The 20,980-nt window shown below is 42.6% G+C and overlaps 1 protein-coding gene across 1 annotated transcript in view; it reads left to right on the forward strand.

Annotated features, from left to right (window-relative positions):
• Positions 1-20,980, forward strand: part of kif6 (kinesin family member 6) — a gene marked incomplete at both ends in the record, with an annotated part of 173,812 nt that overhangs the window by 77,269 nt on the left and 75,563 nt on the right. The window contains one exon of the mRNA XM_080751059.1: positions 2,642-2,857. Within this exon, the coding sequence (XP_080607185.1) occupies positions 2,642-2,857 (216 nt within the window). The remainder of the gene's footprint in view (positions 1-2,641; positions 2,858-20,980) is intronic.

The following is a 20,980-nucleotide window of genomic DNA, read 5'->3' on the forward strand; positions in this document are numbered from 1 at the left end:
TCCATTTACACTCTCTCAGAGTAGAGAATTAGCAGTGAGGATTTTTACTGTGTGCTAATCAGTGTATCCAGCCTGAAAGCGGTTGATTAAAACCAGAGTAGCAGCAGTTTGGCAGTTGGGAGGGCACAGCGTGCAGAGAAGGAATTAAGGAAACCATTACAGGCAACTGTTCTAATGCACAGGGACAAGGTGTATGGAACGCTGAGACGTGTCATGGCATTAGTGTGAAGTAAGTTTGAAAGAGAACCTAGAGGCGTTTGTGTCTCCTCCTGCAGTGTGAGCCATCCAAGTACACCGTAAACTAGAGCTGTGGTTCTAGACCAAAAGTATATATCCAACTATACTTTTTCATGCCTATAAGACCCCCAAATTGATATGTATTTGGTCGTGGACTACGGGTGGGCGATATGGTGAGAATTATCGTTGAGACGATACAATGTCTCCACGATATGACTTTTCAGAGGTATCGTATATATCGTGATACAATTGAGGGAGCCTTGTAAAAAATCCTGTTTAAGATTCATTGCAGAATTCAATTTAAACCTGTATTTTGGTCTAAATCAGTAGTTCTCAAACTTTAAAATGTCAAGGTCTCCCCTTAACTCTGACAGTATACAAATGAAACCAAATGGACCCGTAAGGGTCAGTTACATACTTGTAAAGTTCAATTTAGACCTCCCAAAAGGAACCCAGAGAGTCTAGTTTTTGTCAAGTAACTTGAAAAATAACCATAAAAAACGTGACGTGAAAAAAACAATCGTGATACAATCGTGTATCGTGATACAGCTTGGGAAGATATCGTGGTATTGTATTTCTCCATATCGCCCACCCCTATCATGGACCCCCATCTGAAAGTATTTTGTGCCAGGGAGCGCCAGAAGAGAAGATTTATGTCAAAAGTTGCTGATGTACAGTACAAGTTTGCAATGGCAAGTTTCATCATGCTGTGAGCTTGTAGAGCTCCTATTTTTGAATATCCAACATATTATTATTGAATGATTGTGATGGGACATTGACTATTTTTGCTGGGGACCGGGGTGCCTACCCACCTACCCAGGGCTGTGTGTCAGTCGTGGGGTGCAGCCGCCAGGATCACGAGGGAGATTGAGGTTGCAAGGATGTGCCCTCTGGCCTAGCGGTCCAGGTGCATACCACATAGGCTAATAAGCTTATACGTACGCGCATTGGCGCGTGCGCACGGAAACACGCACGCTCATCAGCAGGAGAAGATTGTGTGGAATCTTGGCAGGCCTCTCAGGCTCCTCTGATTCATCCCAGACCATGACATCTCCCTGGGCCCGTAAGGTCACATACCTACACTGTAGCATGTAGCACATGGTGATTAACAGAAAGTATATATGTGTGAGACGGAGAGAGAGCACGGGACGGGTGCCTTTTGACTTCACCAGACCTAGGAAATGCTTGCGGATGCTTACCTTTTTATGTTTCTCTGGCGTGGCTCTTAAAGAGATTTGCCATCTACATTATGAGAGGAATGAGGATAACGTCGTTGTCCAGTGGAAACCTTGTATGTCCATGATGAAGCAGGGCTTTACTTTGCGAAAAAATTAACACATTTTAAACTTGGAGATACGAGGTTTCTACCCGACAGTGACGGGGGTGTGTGTGTTTGTGTGCGTGTGTGTGTGCGTGCGTGCGTGCGTGCGTGCGTGCGTGGCTATGTGTGTGCGTCTGTCGGTCTGTCTCTCCAAAGATAAATATTGTGAAAATAGCATTCCTTATCTAGAATCTAGATGCTTCATTGATGACTGATGTCACAGGCTGTTCACATGAAGTCTGGTCACAAAGCCACTGCAGATAGTTATGTTTCATTAACATATAGACTGATTAAAATAAGGTTTTGTTAATTAAAATGCATTGCAGCTTTAGCGAGCATGAAAACGTGCACGCCCTGGCATTTCACTGCGTAAAAGGTTCCGTTGTCTCTTTGCTGTGTTTTCCTCTCTTATGCCTCGTGCACACTACAGATATATAGTTGAACGTTTAGCTTGGTAATTCAATGTAATCTCAATGGAAACCAGCTTTAAAGCTTAAAAAGCTTTGTTCTGAGCATCTCCTGCATCTTAAAGCTGGTTTCCATTGAGATTACATTGAATTACCAAGCAAAACGTTCAACTATATATCTGTAGTGTGCACGAGGCATGAGTCCTTATGTCCTCAATCTGTCTCACTTACGAACAATATACACAAACAAAATCCGAGAAGAAGCTGAGGATCTGAATTGGTCCTTGAACGCTGATGATATCATGGCGAGGGCTGTTGCTATGCATTACAGAGAAGCTTGTTTTTTGGAGCGGTGAAAGCGCTCCCAATAGACAGGTATGTCTGTGGCTGGCTGGCTATGTGGCTGGCTGGCTGGCTGGCTGGGTATGTCTGTAGCCTGGCAATACCTTGAGTGGCCACACTAGTTAAAGGAGGGGCGCTGTTGTGCAGGCACAAACACACACACACACACACACACACACACACACACACACACACACACACACACACACACACACACACACAGAGATTCACCGCTCCACTTCGAACCGAGGTTTGATTTTTTTTTTGTTTCTTTAGTCTTTTACATGAGAAGGCCAAAGAAGCAGCTGTTTGTCCTTAAGCTCCAGTCGTGCAGGTATCCTAGTTGGCATGCTGAAGAGGGAGAAGAAGAGGGCCCTGGACGCCGCTGCTCAGCTACAGAACATCACCAACAACGGCCACAGTCTGCTCTCTGCGTCCTCTGCTGTGTCTCTGCTCTCTGCGTCCTCTGCTGTGTCTCTGCCTGGGGCTGGAAGCGCTGACGGCCTCTCTGCTGGCCGCGGGAGGCCCGCTACACTGTACGGGAGAAGAGGTACCGTACTATTTATGTTGGCTGTATCGTTGCTTAGGGATGGGGCTAGGGGCTGTCACAATTATTACATGACATAATCGCAATTATTTTCGTCATAATCGTCATAATCGTGAATGTTGAAAAATGTCAGAAATAGTGGAAATAGCAGATCTACAAGCTCACAACGCGTCGCATCGCGACGCGTTGTGAGCTTGTAGATCGGCTATTTCCACTATCAATGTTGTTTTTTAAGTAGTAAGTTGTCAAATATGTCAGTGATGTATTTGTATATTTAGGTTATGTGTCATATCTACCATATGCAACTTCAAAGCCTAAAAGCCTAACAGAAATGTAATTATCAACGACAAAAACACAATGAAATCGTTAATCGCCAATTATTTGTCATTTTACATGACAATTAATCGTCATGTAAAATGTCATATCGTGACAGCCCTAGATGGGGCGATAATCGTTATTATCGTTTATCGTGATAAAAAAACACTCATGACAATTGTATCGTGGAGATTTAAATGTATCATGAAACTATCCTCCGTCATGCACTGGGATCAATTCACCTTTTATTTGCCGAACTGCATATCCTGCTCCATCTAAACTACCAATTCTCTTTGCCTAAATATAGCCGACGCGTTGTGAGCTTGTAAAGATTTGTTTTTTGGGGCTATTTATGCCTTTATTTGATAGGATAATAGACTGACAGGAAATGGGAAGAGAGATGGGGAATGACATGTGGCAAAGGTCGTCCGGATCAGGCATCAAAGCCTAGTATGTGGTATGTGCCTGGACCACTAGGCCCCGCACTGTGAGCTTGTAGATCGGCTATTTTTTGGCAAATGTTCCACCCCAAGGTAATGGTTGTTGGGGATATTTTGATTATCGTGATAATAGAATAAATCGCAATTTCTTTGGTCACAATAATCGTGACGTGAAATGTTCATATCGTCCCATCCCTATCGTTGCTGTCGGGCAGAAACCTCTTATCTCAATATTTGAACTTTTTGTGTTTTGCAGTTAACGCCCTACTGTCTTGATCACACACTACAGTGTCACACAAAAGCATCAGAGGTAGCATTCGCGCCGCATTTGGTTCTTCTACTTTTGCCATTTTTTTATTTGAATCCTGAAAAGCAACAGTTTTGGACATGTGAGGTGTCCACCCGACAGAGACGCTGTGTATTTTGATTTAACTGCCTCTCAGGAGCTTTTGGTATCCATTTTAAGAGACAAGCAAATATTGTTTCAGAGTTCAGCCAATTACAACCTCTGGCCTCTATAGTTTGAGGGCTCACTCTGCCAATATAACTACCCTTCCGCAATAGTTCCAACGAAATCTTCTGTCATCACCGAGATGCCCAACTATCCATTGTAGGCTTAAACTGTGGATGTGGCGTTCCCTGTGTGTATGTGTTATTCCGCTGACAAAGTGTAAGTTTGATTAATCACAGTCATATCTAACCGGAAAACAAATATTTTGTTCCCCCCTTCCCCTTTATTTTGAGAACCACGCACTATAGGAGAGTGTGCACAGACTGATAATAACATGGCAAAATAGAATGCAGTATAAGGTCTTGGGGTGGGTTGACGCTTTTCAGTCTGTTAGTGCCAGCTGTAGCTACTGTGCTGCTGTGTCAAACTCAAACTTCTAAACCCATAAATTGCGCTGCTGATAAACTCTAATAACTAGTAAGACGCCTCAGGGTGACAAACGACATCGGTCGCGCTACAGTGATGTGGACATCAGGGATGTGCACATCAGGCTAGTGGACATCAGGGATCTCCATATATGGTCATAAAAGGGATTTGTTCCCCCTGGAATCACAGGGATCTCTCTAACAGGGCATCATTAATCAGGGACATCAGGGAACTCCATATATGGGCATAAAAGGGATTCTGTTAGTGTGACATCACAGTGAAGCCAGAGCATGATGTCAGAGCGGCAAACCATTCAGGTAGAGTGGTTCACAGTGACATCAGAGCCTGATGACATCATGATGACGATTTTTACGGTCTATGGGTTTGCCCATAGAAAAATGTATACACGTCTACATGTCTACACGGACAAGCTGTGACGTTTCTCACGGTAAACTGCGACCTTTGGTCGCAATTAACTCTACCACAGTGGTTCTCAAACTTGTCCATGCCATGGACCCCCAAACTGGTATATTTGGCCATGCCACTGTGCAACTGCTGAGAAATGGGGTGTGTATCAAGCTTTATTCACACTCGCTGAAAATAGGCAATCTCCACAAGCTCACAACTGTTCTTGTTGTGAGAGCTTGTAGGCCTAGATTGAACTGTTTCCGGTTGAATGACGCTGCCATACAGCAGAGTAGTATAAATGAGCCGGTTCTTTCCCGGCCGGTCCAGGCCGGCCATTAGGAAAACATTTAAAATAAAATGTCGGCCTTCGTTCCATTTTGGGGCTTACAAAGTAAATCGTCACTGTTGGGCAGAAACCTTGTATCTCCAAGTTTCGAATTTGTACATTTTTTCGCAAAGCAAAGCACTGCTTCATCATACAAGGCCGTCTCACAAAAGTAGTGAAAACAGCCGATCTACAAGCACACAACGCCTCGCTGTGCGAGGCGTTGTGTGCTTGTAGATCGGCTGTTTTCACTAGTTTAAATCATTTTTAAAATGATAAATACAAAACAAACGGTATTGGACATACAAGGTTTCCACCCGACAACGATGAAATACAACTCATGTAATTGGCCCACTGCCTTGTCACTTTGTCACAAATCTTTGAGTTGCAGCAGTGCTATAGAGAGAGATCTCTCTCTACATAGCGCGCAATGTGGGCCTCTCCAACTCTTTTTTTCCCCGGGCTGAATCAGGGCCCCAGCACGTCCCTGGCTATGACCGACTGTGTGGTGTTGGAAATTGCCACTTCGTTGCGTAGTTGTGCTCCTTTAGACCTCTCCAGAGCAGCCGTGTGGCGTGGAGCTCGAACCTACCAATTTACACTTGTAAAACCCTGGCCTCCAGGATCAAAACAGACCATTAAAACCCATTAAGGCCCTGAACACAATATGACGCAATATTTTATGCTTTAAATATAAAAAAAATGGCAGATATACAAGCTCACAGCGCGGCACCGAGTGCCACGCTGCGAGCTTGTATCTGGCCAGCCATCGTCAAAGAAAAGGTCCTTTTCGCTTAACTGGAGCTCAGTTAGTCTGTTCTTGAGAGACTACTATGTCAGTGGTTCTCAAACCTTTTCATGTGAAGGACCCCCAAAATGATATTTATTTGGCCACGGACCCCCATTTCAAAATATCTAGTTCCAGGGACCCCCCAGAAGCAAAATTTGAGTTACAAACGTTTGCTTTGAAAATACTTTCAAAGATTTGCACACATTTTCACGACTTTTTCAAAAAAATAGCAGATCTACAAGCTCGCAGCGCGGCACTCGGTGCCGCGCTGTGAGCTTGTATATCTGCTATTTTTCACTGGTTAAAGCATTCAATAATTCTCGGCCTAAATGGGTTAAAGCAGATTACGTTTTCACTAGTTTCACGGAAACGTGAACTCCATTCTCTTGAGACACCCCCGGGAGAGGAAATGAATAGGATATAAATTTGGGGGCTATAGCGCAGCAGAGTGTGTGTGTGCGTGTGTGTATGTGTGTGTGTGTGTGTGTGTGTGGGGGGGGTGATCTCTCTCCTTTGGAATGTGGGCCGCTCTTTGCTTGTGGTCGTGCTTATTTTCGACGTGCCTGTTGAGGTTGTCTTTGGAGACGTTTTTAAATGCATTGCAAATCCCTGACTTGGGGATTTTTGCTGCATACATAGTGAGGAGGACCTCGCTTTCTTTTGCCAGGACTGACCTATTTCTGACCGATATGTCATCAGCGGGCTCGCATCCATTCAGGAGTATCCTTTTTAGAGGTCACCGAAGCGGCTTCAGCACAGTAACACCGAGGCAGTATATTGAACCTGTAATTTGTTGCTGATTAGGAGCTGAGGAGTTCAAGGCCCATAATAGTTAGTGGAACATGAGCTAAAAGGCCAAGGGCCAAGACTATTATTGCAATGCACACTTTAGAGTCACTTTTCAGATGTGCTTTAAATTAGGACCTTTTTAAGACAGGGGTCTTCAACGTTTTCAGGCCAAGGACCCCTTAGTTGAGAGAGAGATGAGAGAGATTCCATATAGTTTCATTGTTTGACAGCACAACCGTCAGTGTATTTTGGATTCATGTCAATTTGTGTTTTCAGATATTTGAGCACTTGAACCGTCAATACATAATACACTTGACCTTTCGCGCTGTACTAAGTCTGCTCTTTTTTCCCTAACCAAACCTCTTTGCCAAAAATAGACGATCTACAAGCTCACAATCTGCTATTTTTGTCTGAAGTTCTCAGAATATGGATGCTAGGGTTCAAATGGTTAATATAAAGGAGAAAAAGGTAGTTTCTAACACTCAAAGATTTGGAGGACCCCTTGTAGTAACTCTTAGGACACCCTAGGGGTCCCGGACCCCCTGTTGAAGATCCTTGCTTTAGAGTCACTTTTCTTGCTTTAAATTAGGACCTATAAGACATTTGAGAAAACAAGCTATAGAAACGGGGCTCTAAGTATGGTCTGTCTGTCCATCCGTCCACCTGTTTGTCCGTCCACAACTTTGATGTCTTGAAGATTACTCACTGGCACTGCCTGCCTGGGGAGTTTGAAGACGTGACTTTGAGATTCTCTCTGAGAACAGGAAGCACTGACCTAATGGAAAAGTCTGTTACATTCGATCATTCTCACAGATCATACTGACATTTACAATGACAATTACAATTGTTACAATTGATCATCGTCATTGGGTTGGGATCCTTTAGGATTTTAACAATTCCTTAACGATTCCTATCCACCTGTTTCCGCGAGAATTTACTGTAGCATTATCTGCGGGACACTTCCGGTTAACAGCAGACATACAAGCTCACGTCGCGTTGCAGATGCAACCATTGAGAGCTTGTAGATCACACTCGGCTGCGACGCCGGAAGCTGCCACACACCTTCTGCACAATGCAAGATGGGATGTTGGAAAGTTGTGGATAGGTCGTTTCAAATGGACCTTAACAGGTCTGTAACTCTGAGAGTGTACAAATGGAGCCAAATGGACTCTTAATGGTCCATTTGGTTCCATTTGTACAGAACAGAAAACAGAAAAGATACAGACTAGGGGCCTGAGGAACGCCGGTCAACCAAGTATACAGGGTTTAAAGGCCAAAAGGATGCAGACGCAGAGAATTAGAAGTGGATGAAAAGTCGAGTACGTCGCGACGACTCTCTCGGAGAGACAGACATCCTCCTTGGCCCGGCGGGCAAAGCATTTCTTTGGCTTCCTCTTGTGTTTTTTGGTTAAGTGGAGGCTTAAGTGCGATGATAAACCTTGAGTCCCCGTAATGAGCGCGATCGTAGCAGCCGGGTAAAAAAAAAAAGAAGGGGGCATGAGCCAGCGACTCATCAAAACCCCGAGCTCACGCTCCTGTCTTCAGTAAAGACCACAACTCCCTCATCCTCTCGTCGACATTTTTGGCTAATGATGCCCGCTGCGGTGAAAAAGGCCACGCACGGGGGTAATTGCAAACAGGGGTCTCTGAAAGAAGAGCCTATTAACCCATTTAGGCCTAGAATTATTGAATGCTTTAACCAGTGGAAAATTAGCAGATATACAGTACAAGCTCACAGCAGCTGCGAGCTTGTAGATCTGCTATTTTTGGAAAAAGTCGTGAAAATTATGTGCAAATCTTTGAATAATATATGTATTTTCAAAGCGAACGTTTGTAACTCAAATTTTGCTTCTGGGTGGTCCCTGGAACTAAATATTTTGAGATGGGGGTCCGTGGCCAAATAAATATCATTTTGGGTGTCCTTCACATGAAAAGGTTTGAGAACCACTGACACAGTAGTCTCTCAAGAACAGACTAACTGAGCTCCAGTTAAGTGAAAAGGACCTTTTCTTTGACGATGGCTGGCCAGATCGCTGACATAGAAACATAGGTTTTTTCAAAAAAGTCTTAGAAGGATTCAAAAGACACTTATAGAATCGGGGCCAAAAATTCTAAATTTCACGATTTTTCAAAAATAGCAGATCTACAAGCTCGCAGCGCGGCACTCGGTGCCGCGCTGTGAGCTTGTATATCTGCTATTTTTCAATAGTTAAAGCATAAAATAATGATACACAATAAATGATATGTACCCGTTCTGAACGGGTTAAAAAAACAAACACGTGCTTGGACTTAGACCAGACCAAATTAGGGATGGAATCTATCACTCGCTCAACAGGGACAGTGAGCGGTGCCGTGATGGATGGTGTGTGAGGCAACGGTTTATATAATAAACATTGATAAATGACACGTCCTCCACATCAGTCCTCTCGGAGTCCTCGCATCCAGCGGTGGAAAAAGTACTCACACATGTTTTACTTGAGTAAAAGTATCAATGCTGCAATGTAGAAAGTAAAGTTCGTAATTGATAAAAATGTACTTGAGTAAAAGGACAAAAGTGTCGGTGTCAAAATGTTCTCATTGTGCGAATGTCCAATTTCACACTTTTTCAGATGTATAAAATGTATAAAGATCTTTTGAAAATAGCTGATCTACAGTATAAGCTCACAATGCTCTAACATCGTGACAATTTTTAAATGTATATAGGCCTACTGTAGGGCTGAAGTGGTTAATGTATGTTTTGTAATAATAATCCAAATCTACAAAGTAACTAGTACGTTTTCAAATAATTGCAGTGGAATAAAAAGTACAATATTTGCCTCTGAGATATTGTGGATTAGCAGTCAAAGTATGGGGAAATGGAAATACTCCAGTAAAGTAGAAACTCAAACTCCTCAAAAATGTAGTACAGTACCTGAGTAAATGTACTTAGTGACTTTACACCACTGATGGCATGTGATCTAATGAGATAGATCGCTGCTTGGCTTTCCCCGCGCGCCCCTCGTTCATTACTTCTCTTCTCTGTTCGTTTGACACGATGACCCCTTTGGAATCCATCTCCATCTGGTTGACCTTTTTTTCTTGCATCCCCTGCACTGCAAAGCGCACACGCGACGCCACAGCATTGAGAGAAGAACTACATTGTTCCTCGAGTCGAGTTCAACTGAACGCCAGATGGACGGGGAGGATTGAGGACTATTTGATACAGTTGGCTTGTTGCATGTATACACAGATGCCTTCTTGGCAGGTGAAGGCTCATTTAGGAGTTTTCCACAAAAAAAGAAAAGAAAAAAGGGATTTAGCATGAAAAAAGGCAATGGGTTTTAAATTATGAATGCTATATACTGTAGTGTTGTAGCCAAGGCTTATATCCTCACTGGGTTTATGTCAGGGCTGCAATATATGATCTTTAACCAATTTATACCGGGTACGCATTATTACGCAATATTTTATGCTTTAACTATTAAAAAATAGCAGATATACAAGCTTATAGATCTGCTATTTTTGAAAAATCATGAAAACTTGAATTTTGACCCAATTATTTGAATCCTTCTGTTTTTTTTTGTTTTTGTTTTTTAAACCTATGTTTCTATGTTAATCTGGTTAGCCATCGTCAAAGAAAAGGTCCTTTTCACTTAACTGGAGCTCAGTTAGTCTGTTCTTGAGAGACTACTATGTCACTGGTATGTATTTGGCCACGGACCCCCATCTCAAAATATTTAGTTCCAGGGACCACCCAGATTCCCCAGAAGCAAAGTTTTAGTTACAAATGTTTGCTTTAAAAATTACATTATATTCAAAGATTTGCACATTTTCACGACTTTTTCAAAAATAGCAGATCTACAAGCTCGCAGTGCCGCGCTGTGAGCTTGTATATCTGCTATTTTTCAATAGTTAAAGCATTCACTAATCCCAGGCCTAAATGGGTTTAAAAGCAAGTTCCTCTGTGTGTTCTATGGTTACCGCGTGTTTACAGTAGGCAGCCATGAGCAACTGGACTTGCCCCATCATCAAAACATATAAAGCCTGCATGAAAAAAACAACCATAAACTAAACAAGCCGGTCTGCAGAGACAAGCGCAATCTTTCTTTTATAATTCATGCGCCCGCGTAGCTTCTTGGACCCCGCGACGTACAAAAAAATTGAGAACCTTATGATAATACTCCAAATGGTTTGTAATCAAAGGAGGGGACGCATATCAATCCTGTCCAACACATATTAAAATGAGTCATTGTGACCGCTGCACTGCAGACTCTTCCTGGCTTCACTGTAAGTTGCTGTGAGTCGAGTGTTTGAGGAACCAAGAAAGTAAAGTGCACAAGGTTGCTTTTGGCCAGGGCGAGCGTAAGGCAACAACGAACTCTCCCTTCAAATGACATTTTCAGAGCTGCTCCCTCGTACGTTGAGTGATAGATATTTACGCGTTGTGGCCTCCTCTTTGTGAATGGAAAACTGTTTACCTGGTCGAAGAGGGGGGAAAAAAGGCGCTTGAATGTGATATTGGCAACATGCTGTGGACTGCCAAGCCATGTTTTTATAAGCTTCAGGGATGAGTAGGTGAAAACATACAGTATGTATTCATGGAGTTAATTCTTGTAGGTCAGTGTGGCGTCCGTGGACCCCCTGGCGTGTGTCCAGAGGGTCCCAGGCTGAATGACTGATAGCAAGGAACCAACTGAACCCTTGTGGCTCTGTAACTCTGAGAGTGTACAAATTGAACCAATCGAGCTTGCAGATCTGCTACTTTTGATGCTTTTGTGTGAGTGTGACGCTGTAGTATATCAAGTAGGGTGTTCATTTATGAAATAACACAAAGTTTAAATATTGAGATACCTGTGAGAGGTTTCTGCCAAGACAGCAACGATGTTCTTCTCCACGCCGACCCACTTTGTTCTTGGTGGATCATATGACATGTGACAATGTTGGATTTATTCCAAGCGCATGGTCAGCTACGTGCATTTCTGTATGGCTTGCATAATGTATTTCCATGTAGGCCTCTTGGCCACAGCATGTCTAATGGGTTGATTGATTGCACTCTGTGTCTTCAATCAGCCTCATTTTGTCATTTCCATTGGCTACCACTAATGGTGGCCAGTTGCCTATTAAAGCCAACATGGAAACATGGAAGAAGTGCTGCCAAAATTACCGTAAAATGTATTTATTTTTGGATCACTCTGTCACTGTGACACTTCACAACGTAAATAAATGATGTATTCTTAGCATCCAAAGAGCCCCTATATTTCTTTTTGCGCAGGATTTTTTCTGTTTACACTGGACTGTTAGGCTGGCCTCTCGCACCTGGTCCACTCGTTGCTTTGAGTCAAGACTGCAGATGTTTTCATATTTTTGACTAGTACTCACTGGTTACTGGAAGGGGAACTTACCACTTAAGCCATATTTCAAAAATAGTGAAAATAACAGAGCTCTTCATCTTAATCATTTTAGAGCTTTGCTTTGTTTTTTTAAAAGGCGCTAAACAACGAATGTGGCTTCTTCGAGGAGATTCGTGCAATTCCAGAATTATGCTGTTATCGCTCAACATCAGTCACTATTGGCCAGTTTTATGACTGCAACGTCGTAGTCAATCATTACATTTTCACTTTACCCCACATTATGCAGATTAAGTGATATAAATGATGTGTAGCATGCAAGCTAGCTCAGGCAGATACACACGAGTGGTTTACATGCATGTGCAGCACTATGGGGCCGTATGTGATGTGTCAAGCATCACCATTGTTTCCTCTTGCTGCCAATGCCACTGAATGTTGTATGCGCTCCGCTTACTTAGTCGCACCACCACCCCAGCACCACCAGTAGGCTCTGCTGTCTTACAGTTATAGATGTACTTGTTAACAACAGTATTTGTTACTGTATTATATCTCCTTGCTCTTACAGTAAATGGTTGTCTTCTACTGTGCGCTGCAGTAATGCATCGCAGAGTCAGAGCGCCAAGTTCAAATATCATATTTTTATAATTAACATGATGTTTCCAAGCCTATTTGTGGGCGATCTGACTGGAATATACATAAAAGCGGATTGTTGTCAACATAATGATGTCACCGTTAAACAGTGACTTTTAAATGACAACATAATTAATAGGCTATATGTTTACACTTCGCACAAACAATGCTGGCTCATTAGTCAACATAATAGACCGTTTGTCAGCCTTCTGATTGGTCCCTGAGACTCCCTGACTGGCCAACCAGAAAAAAACATTAACTTTTTGCTATCGGGGGTGGAGTTTGTGCAGTGGAGAATATTGAATGTGGCTTTCAACAACTGTCCGCAGTGCGCGACACGGAGATCGGCCGGTACGGTGATAGCGACGGCAAGCGTCAAGCGATCTCGCTCATCATAACGAATAAGCTTCAACAAACTAGTTCACATGTACCTTATCAATGGTCTAAGAGTCACGATTGGGTACATATAATTTAAATGGGCAGAATTACGAAAAGCCAGCCTATTATGTGAGGAGAAACATTCTCTCTGTCCTCTTCCTAGTACCCAAGATGCAATGCGCTTCTCTTTCTATCTCTGATCCAGAGGATTAAACTAATTAAAACATTTATTTTTCGGGGGAAAACTACTGTTTTGCTATGTAATTACTGTACCTTTTTCTTCCCTTTTTATTAATATCACGTAGATGTGTTTTTTGTGGTACTTTATATAGCTGTAATGAGGCTATGAAGGGAAAAAAAATCCCATCCACTACCACTATAAAAGAATCTGCAAAGAGGATTCTGTCCCACTGGGATTAAACAAATTAAAACATATATTTTCGGGTAAACCCCCTGTTTTGCAATGTAACTACTGTACCTTTGTCTTCCCTTTTTATTAATATCACCTAGGTGTTTTTCCTTTGGTACTTTATATAGCTGTAATGAGGCTATGAAGGGGAAAAAAAATCCCATCCACTTCCACTATAAAAACAATCTGCCCAGGGTTAATGTCCCATCATAGTAACAGGGCAGAATGGGGCGGGATTTACAAAAGGGTTTATTCCTGCACAGGGAGGGAAAGATGCTGTCGCTCCCATGCTCTGCGTGAGCGGAGCCCGTTTTATGAACTCCCAAAGTCACTTGTTGCTGCTTACATGTCCTCTCTGGAATGTTCATCCACTGCACCTTTCTCAAACTCCATGAGAAGCAGCTTCACTCCCTCTGCGCTATAAGCAAAGCTGTGGGTGAAACACTCTTCCAAGAGCATCTGTTAGCCGAGGGAGAAAGTGCGTTGGCCTTCTCTTATTGACATGAATGTGTAACAGGCACGTGCACACATACAGTAGACATCAAAGGGGGCTTGAGCCCCATGCCCTTTTACCTGTCAGTAAAACGTTCCCTCTCCAGGCTATGAATGCAGTTTTTACTATGGTGAAAGAAATGCAAATGCCCCCTTTCCGTGCCATACCTGAAGGCAGCATTCAAGCATTCAAGCATTGCCTTGTCCAAACTCTCCTGAACTTGAACGCAACATATTATGTTGAAAGAATTGCCCTCTCTGTGTAGAAATCCATGCTGTTACGCCACATCTCCAGTATTGGCTTGATTATGCTTAGTTTAGTGTGGTATTAAGTACTGAAAATAGCCGACCTCCAAGCTGCGACGCGTTGTGAGCTTGGAGGTCTGCTATTTTCGATATTTTCACCAAAAGGCCCTTTTAGAAATTTCAGCCCCCTGCCTCTCTAACATTCTCTGCACGTCCCAGGTCTGTAAGGTACAGTATCTGAAGGCTACTATAATCAAATGACAAATGGAATTTTGTATTTACTAGAAAAATATCAATATTTCAATATAACAGTCACAGCGCTAAAGTGCCCATTTTCCATGAACCCTCTGCACGTTGGCGACCTTCTGTAAGTACGGGGACATTAGATCATTGTTCTGAGCCCTGGGCCCTAATTCAAAGCAAATGTACTACATGTACTAATATTCTGTCCCTGTGCCCAGTGGGTCGCTGGATGTTTACGTTATGTTTTAATTCGCATTTTAATCGGAGGACTGGTCTACTAGCCGACAGGCTCCCCGTGATTACAGCGAGGATAATTGCTGCTCTCTGGTCTTCTGGAAATTAACTATAAATGTAACGACGATGACCTTTCCATGGAAACCATTGGAGCTGAACCTGTGTTCCAGTTTTTAAAAAAGAACAGCATATAGTGGACGTTATTCTTTCCGTGATACATTCTTCTGCGCTGGGACTTCTTTTTGGTTCGCCACAGCCGAACAGATCCAGGAAGTTAAGCTTGATAAGTCTTTTTGTGTATATCTAATGACCACGGTGCATGCTGGAGCAAAGTTCTGCTGCGTTCTGCGGGAAGACCTTGATTTCCTTGTGGAATTGCAGTTCCGTGCTCTGAAAAAATCACAGACCTAGACCTCTCAAACCTGCTCCAAGTCGACATGCAGTGGCTCCGCTGTGCATTTCTCCCCCCACCCCCCCTTCCCCAGCTTAATTTATCGTCCTTTTTTCCAAAGGTACAACTGTATCTTCTTCCTGCATGGCCCCAGTGGTTTACAACGCATGGAGATGACTGATGGACAAAGCATGGTGTTCCTGCCGTATTTCAGGCTTCTAGTGACTAGTGGTCTCTCCGCTGTCAGGAGATTCGAGAATGAACGTGGAGCCGGTGGATCTTTGCGTTAAATCCTGCTCATATGTAATGGAAGGGATGATGGTTCTAGCAGGCCCCCGGGGCACTGCTGCTGGGTTCTGTGGTCCAAGCTGAAACCCAACCTAAGTCCATATGGATGCCTCTGGGGTTCTGAGGCTGGCACCAGATTAGATTTCGGCGCTTTGGGGACAGCACTTTCGATATGATCAGGAGCCCTCGTCTATGCCGTTTGAGCCATTTAGACCTGAGGCAGATTCTATAAGATGCCTTCTAAATCAGCGCGGTTCTCAAACCCATTTGTGCCAAGCATGACATGTATTTGGCTGCGGACCCCCATCTGAAAATGTTTTGTGCCAGGGAGTGCTGAAAGATTTTTCAAAAATGTTCAGAAATAGCAGATATACAAGCTCGCAGCGCGGCACGAAGTTTGTACATCTGCTATTTTTGAATAGCTAAAATCTAAAATGACACAGATTAGATGCTCTCCCGGTTTTAATTAGTTGTTTTTGGTTTGTTTAATTTTGAATTGTTGTAAATTACAATTAGCAAAATGGACACATAAATTACAGGATTAATTACATACTTGGCCTGAGAGATAGTTTTCTACTTTTTAGTTACTGTGTGCAAACGGGACTTTTTGAGGTTTCTTGTGATCAAAAGGTCTGTACCATTCAATCCAGTCACAGACATATTTGTTCATGGGACAGAAAAGGATGTACGTAGATTTGCCTGTTGTGTCAGAATGAAATGAATCAGAACATGTTGATGTTCATAAATGCAGAGACTTCTCGTAATGAATAGGTGTAACACTATAATCATACTTCAGCCCTTTGGTATTGCATGTCTAAAAATGTGTTGAAACAGCAACAATAGTCACAACACATTCCTTCTCTGTAAACGTTCAGTGGTTTGTCAGCACTTGAAGCACGGAAAAGAAGAATTAGGAAAGTTGGACAAAGCCATATGTGATCTCATTACCCCACAAATTTTGTTGGGGCAACATAGTATGATGTCATATCTCTTTTAGGCAGATATTCCTGGAATGTTGCTTTTTACGAGAGGCAAATGGACAGCATTTCCCTCAAGTAGCCCTCAGACAGATTTGTTGAGGTTGGCTGTTGCATGATCTGTCTGTGAGATGCCTCCTGGTTCCAATCAGCGCTTTCCAAAAATAAAGACAACAAAATTCCTGAATGTCCTACAATTAATCCATTCTGCACGGGTACACATTATTGTGTATCATTATTTTATGCTTTAACTATTGAAAAATAGCAGATATACAAGCTCACAGCGCGGCACCGAGTGCCGCGCTGCGAGCTTGTAGATCTGCTATTTTTGAAAAAATCGTGACAATTTGAATTTTGACCCGATTCTATAAGTGTCTTTTGAATCCTTTTAAGATTTATTTGAAATACCCATGTTTCTATGTCAGCAATCTGGCCAGCCATCGTCAAAGAAAAGGTGATTTTCACTTAACTGGAGCTCAGTTAGTCTGTTCTTGAGAGACTACTATGTCAGTGGTTCTCAAACCTTTTCATGTGAAGGACCCCCAAAATGATATTTATTTGGCCACGGACCCGCATCTCAAAATATCTAGTTCCAGGGACCACCCAGAAGCAAAATTTGAGATACAAAACGTTCGCTTTGAAAATACATATATTCAAAGATTTTCACACATTTTCACAACTTTTTCAAAAATAGCAGATCTACAAGCTTGCAGCGCGGCACTCGGTGCCGCGCTGTGAGCTTGTATATCTGCTATTTTTCAATAGTTAAAGCATTCAATAATCCTAGGCCTAAATGGGTTAATCTCTCACATGACTTACTCCTCTTGCATATTTCTTCGATTAGCTTCAGCGTTGTCACACGGGTTCATGAATCTTCATGAGTTCTTCGCCGAAAAATCGTAACTTTACAGAGGAAATCATGGGGAAGTATTATGGGTTTTCCGTGTCATTCAGAGTGCAGGCTGCAGAATGATGCTGTTGAGTCACATCAGTGTATTTTATTTAGTTTATTTATTTGGACAATTTGTCCCTTTTTTTTTGCTTGTCTTAATTCCCAATTCCCAGTGTATTCCAGTCCCTTGTCACTGCTCCTACTGGTCCTAGAGAAAACACAGATGCAGAGCCGATTCTGGGCCCATGGGGGCCCTAAGCATGATTCTGCTTTGGGGCCTTCCGGCGAGCGTGAGCATAGCGAGCGGCCGCGAACAAATAATAGGCCTAATAATTTTTATCGTTTTTTAATCCATTTTATAATGGATATATATATATATATATATATATATATATATATATAAATGAATAAATAAAAAACGACAACAACAGGCAACGTATTTTTGCTATGTTTGATTTGTTCTTTTCTTATTTAAATAAAAAATGAAAACTTCCCCATAGGGGTGCTGGAACACCTGCAGCACCCCTAGTTCCCACGCTGTGGCAGAGTCCTGCACAGTAGCTCCTGCCATCACGTTCACTTTCACTTTCAGCGGTGTGGCGATGCGCGATCCGTGGCCTTTGTGATTTGCTAATCGCGAGATTTCACATTGCGATTTCGGTTTTAAAACGATTAACCATGCAGCACTAGTTCTTTTCTGCTGAGGAGGGGGCGGTGGGAGCCTTTTTGGTCGGCGGGCCTTACGCAGTCTGCGTAGTCTGCGTATACGCCCCGCCGGTGCTGCACAGATGATCATGTCTCTTCCTATTCACGACGTGATGCCAAGGCCGCTTATGTCAGAAGCGTTGTAACTAATGCATGGCGAGACGTCAAATGCGCCAGTTTGATATTTAGTCGACTAAAACTAGACTAAAACTAAAACTTTTCAGATGACAAAAATATGACAAAATCAAAATGAAATTGTGTTCAAAAGACTATAATTAAAACTAAATCAAAATTTGCTGTGAAAATTAACACTGGTGGGTGGTGCCTGTTTTCTTGGCTCTCTGAAAGGAAACTACCACCAGCAAAATGGCTGGCAAGTAGTCAATAAATACATCTACTGATGCAAACTTGGACACATCATCAGTGTTACCTGGAATCTACGTGCTTTTCGGGTCGACCTGACGGAGGCTGATCAGACCCCGAGACTAGGCACTGTGGGTTTCCTCCGTCTGACCAGAAGTGGGCTATTATTCTGTGCGTTGCTTCGTTATTGAGTCAACCACGGTGCTTCTTGGATGGTGACGCATTGAAAGCGTTGCATCAAAAACGCTGCAAGCACTAAGCAGACACTCCACCCCCTTGCTCCCATATAAAATGGAAGTTACTAAAGTGTAAGGGGTCGTGTCAACTGAGGCCTTTTCTACTGATTATGTTTTATCTGTTACTGAGAGTCGAAACATTTTCAACTCAGGCGTTTGGAAGCGTTTTTTTAGTTAAGTGCCTTACAGCTGGGAAATAACTGATCCAGGGCCCACCATGGGGCCAAAAGGTTGCGACCATTAAGCGTCTGTTACTCTGAGAGGATACAAATGGAACCATTTTTTAAAAGGTTTGCTGTACCCCAATGTGCAATGTAAATCTAAAATTTACACTCCCACACTGAGAGTGGACAAATGGAACCAAATGGACCCACGTGTTGATTAGATCAGCAGATGCATTCGCGGTACCTGATTTTAAATGCAGGGACATGATAAAATGCACAAGCGAACATCGCACGCATCAGTGCAAACCCCACAAAACCAATTCATGTGCAATTTGAGGTGACATCCTTTTCCCCCCTTTTTTTTTACTGGACTAGATTGATGAGACGAGAGAGAACCTGGTAACTTGACAACATCGATTATTTCTCACAAATTCTACATCTTTGCACGTTTGAAGAATTGCCTGTCAGCATGATTCCAAAGTCCTAGGTATAATTTTGGTTTCCTTTCTGGAAATAAATACTGCTGTCATTACACAGAGCGAACGCATCAGATTTTTAAGTGCTCTGGGGCAGCAGGGAATGTCCTTGTCTGTTGCGTATGTCACTGTCCCTCAGCATACTGTGGACTGAGGGAGGCATTGAGCTCACGACAGGGCTGTCTATTTGGGGTTCCAGGGCTCCTGGCAATTGCCACCCCCTAGCTTTCACATTTCATCTCCAAATTGGGATTAATGGTAGCGTAATTAAGTGAAATGTCTTTCTTAAAATAAGTGTTAAATAGCTTTATATCAAACATATAATTTTCCGAATGTCTGTCTGAGTGAGTGTCTGTCTGTCTGTCTGTCACAGCGTTTCTCCTCAGTGGCTGGAGCAATTGATCTGAAATCGCATCACCATTAGCATATGAACACACCTGACATAACTGTGAAGCCTGGTTGTCTGGCCCTGTTACAGATGTTGTCCAAAAATCATGCAGATCGGTACACAGTATCTCTATAGCCATTAAACGAAACGGGTATTTCTTACATTGATGCTCCTACATATTATCATGCAAGCACCAGTTAACTCATACCCTGCCAAAAAAGACGTTTTCTATAATAAAAACGTCTTTTTAACTATGGACCTCCCTGCCAGACGTCTTCTGGACGTCTTTTTTTTTTAAATAATAAAAAAAAATAAAAAAAAATGAAAAATTTGTTTTTGAAAAAAAAAAAAATTGGACCTCCAACAGTGTACTAGGCATGATCGCGATCGCGAAATTGCATGTTTAACCCCCATACCAACCCCATCTTTCAAACATGGCAGCCATGTTTGTTTACATTTGAAGAAAACATAAGGGCTGCCTTCTCCTGAATGCCTGAACAGATTTCCAAGCGGATTGTTTTGTTTGAAAGCTGTGAAAAGCATGCACATGCATAGTGCATGATCTGTGCACGAATGTGTGCACCAGCGTGCACACTATTTTTTTAACCCTTTGTTGGCGAACCGGCAATATAAGAGGTCCCACTTTAAATATGGCACTGAAGAAGTTAAAGTTACTTTCCATCCCTCATATACTGTGTGCACAGTGCACATCCCATAACCCACACACTGCACACCATTTCGGAGCTCATATCTTTGAACGGGTAAGGGCTAGTTCTGATTGTAATCATTGGTAATATAGTGTTTGTTCATTAACATTGGTCAGCTCGTCCCTGCAGCGCTTGATTAAACAGAAAAAACATGTCCAGTTCAGGATACCAATTTCATCCAATCAGGAGAGAGAACTCACGCGGGATAAACAAGTGAATTTGGAAGCAATGACACAAAGAAATGAGCTGACAAAAATGGAGCTGAAACACTTTAAAATCTACTGTACGCTGATGAATGGGCACTTTCTCCTGATTGGCTGAAGATTGGCCACCTGAATTTTCTGTCCATTATTTTGTTGGAGACAACGAAGAGACGAGATGTTACTGAACAAACACTATATCCTGTAGCAACGATAGAAAGGCACACGCATGGAAAACCTGTAACAAACTCCTTGGAATCTGACAGTCTGGTATCTCGGGTGATACCAAGGTCTCTCTCTTCAGGAAAGCATCCTGTTATGTCGACGCTGTCGGGCAAAATTCTATATTCTCCATATTTAACTTTGTGTGTTTTCGTAAATGAATGCCCTTTCTTGATCAAATTACAGCCTCACACAAAACTATCAAAAGTAATTT

This window comes from Nannobrachium achirus (genome assembly GCF_963921795.1).
Source record: "Nannobrachium achirus genome assembly, chromosome: 20".
NCBI classification, from domain to species: Eukaryota; Metazoa; Chordata; class Actinopteri; order Myctophiformes; family Myctophidae; genus Nannobrachium; species Nannobrachium achirus.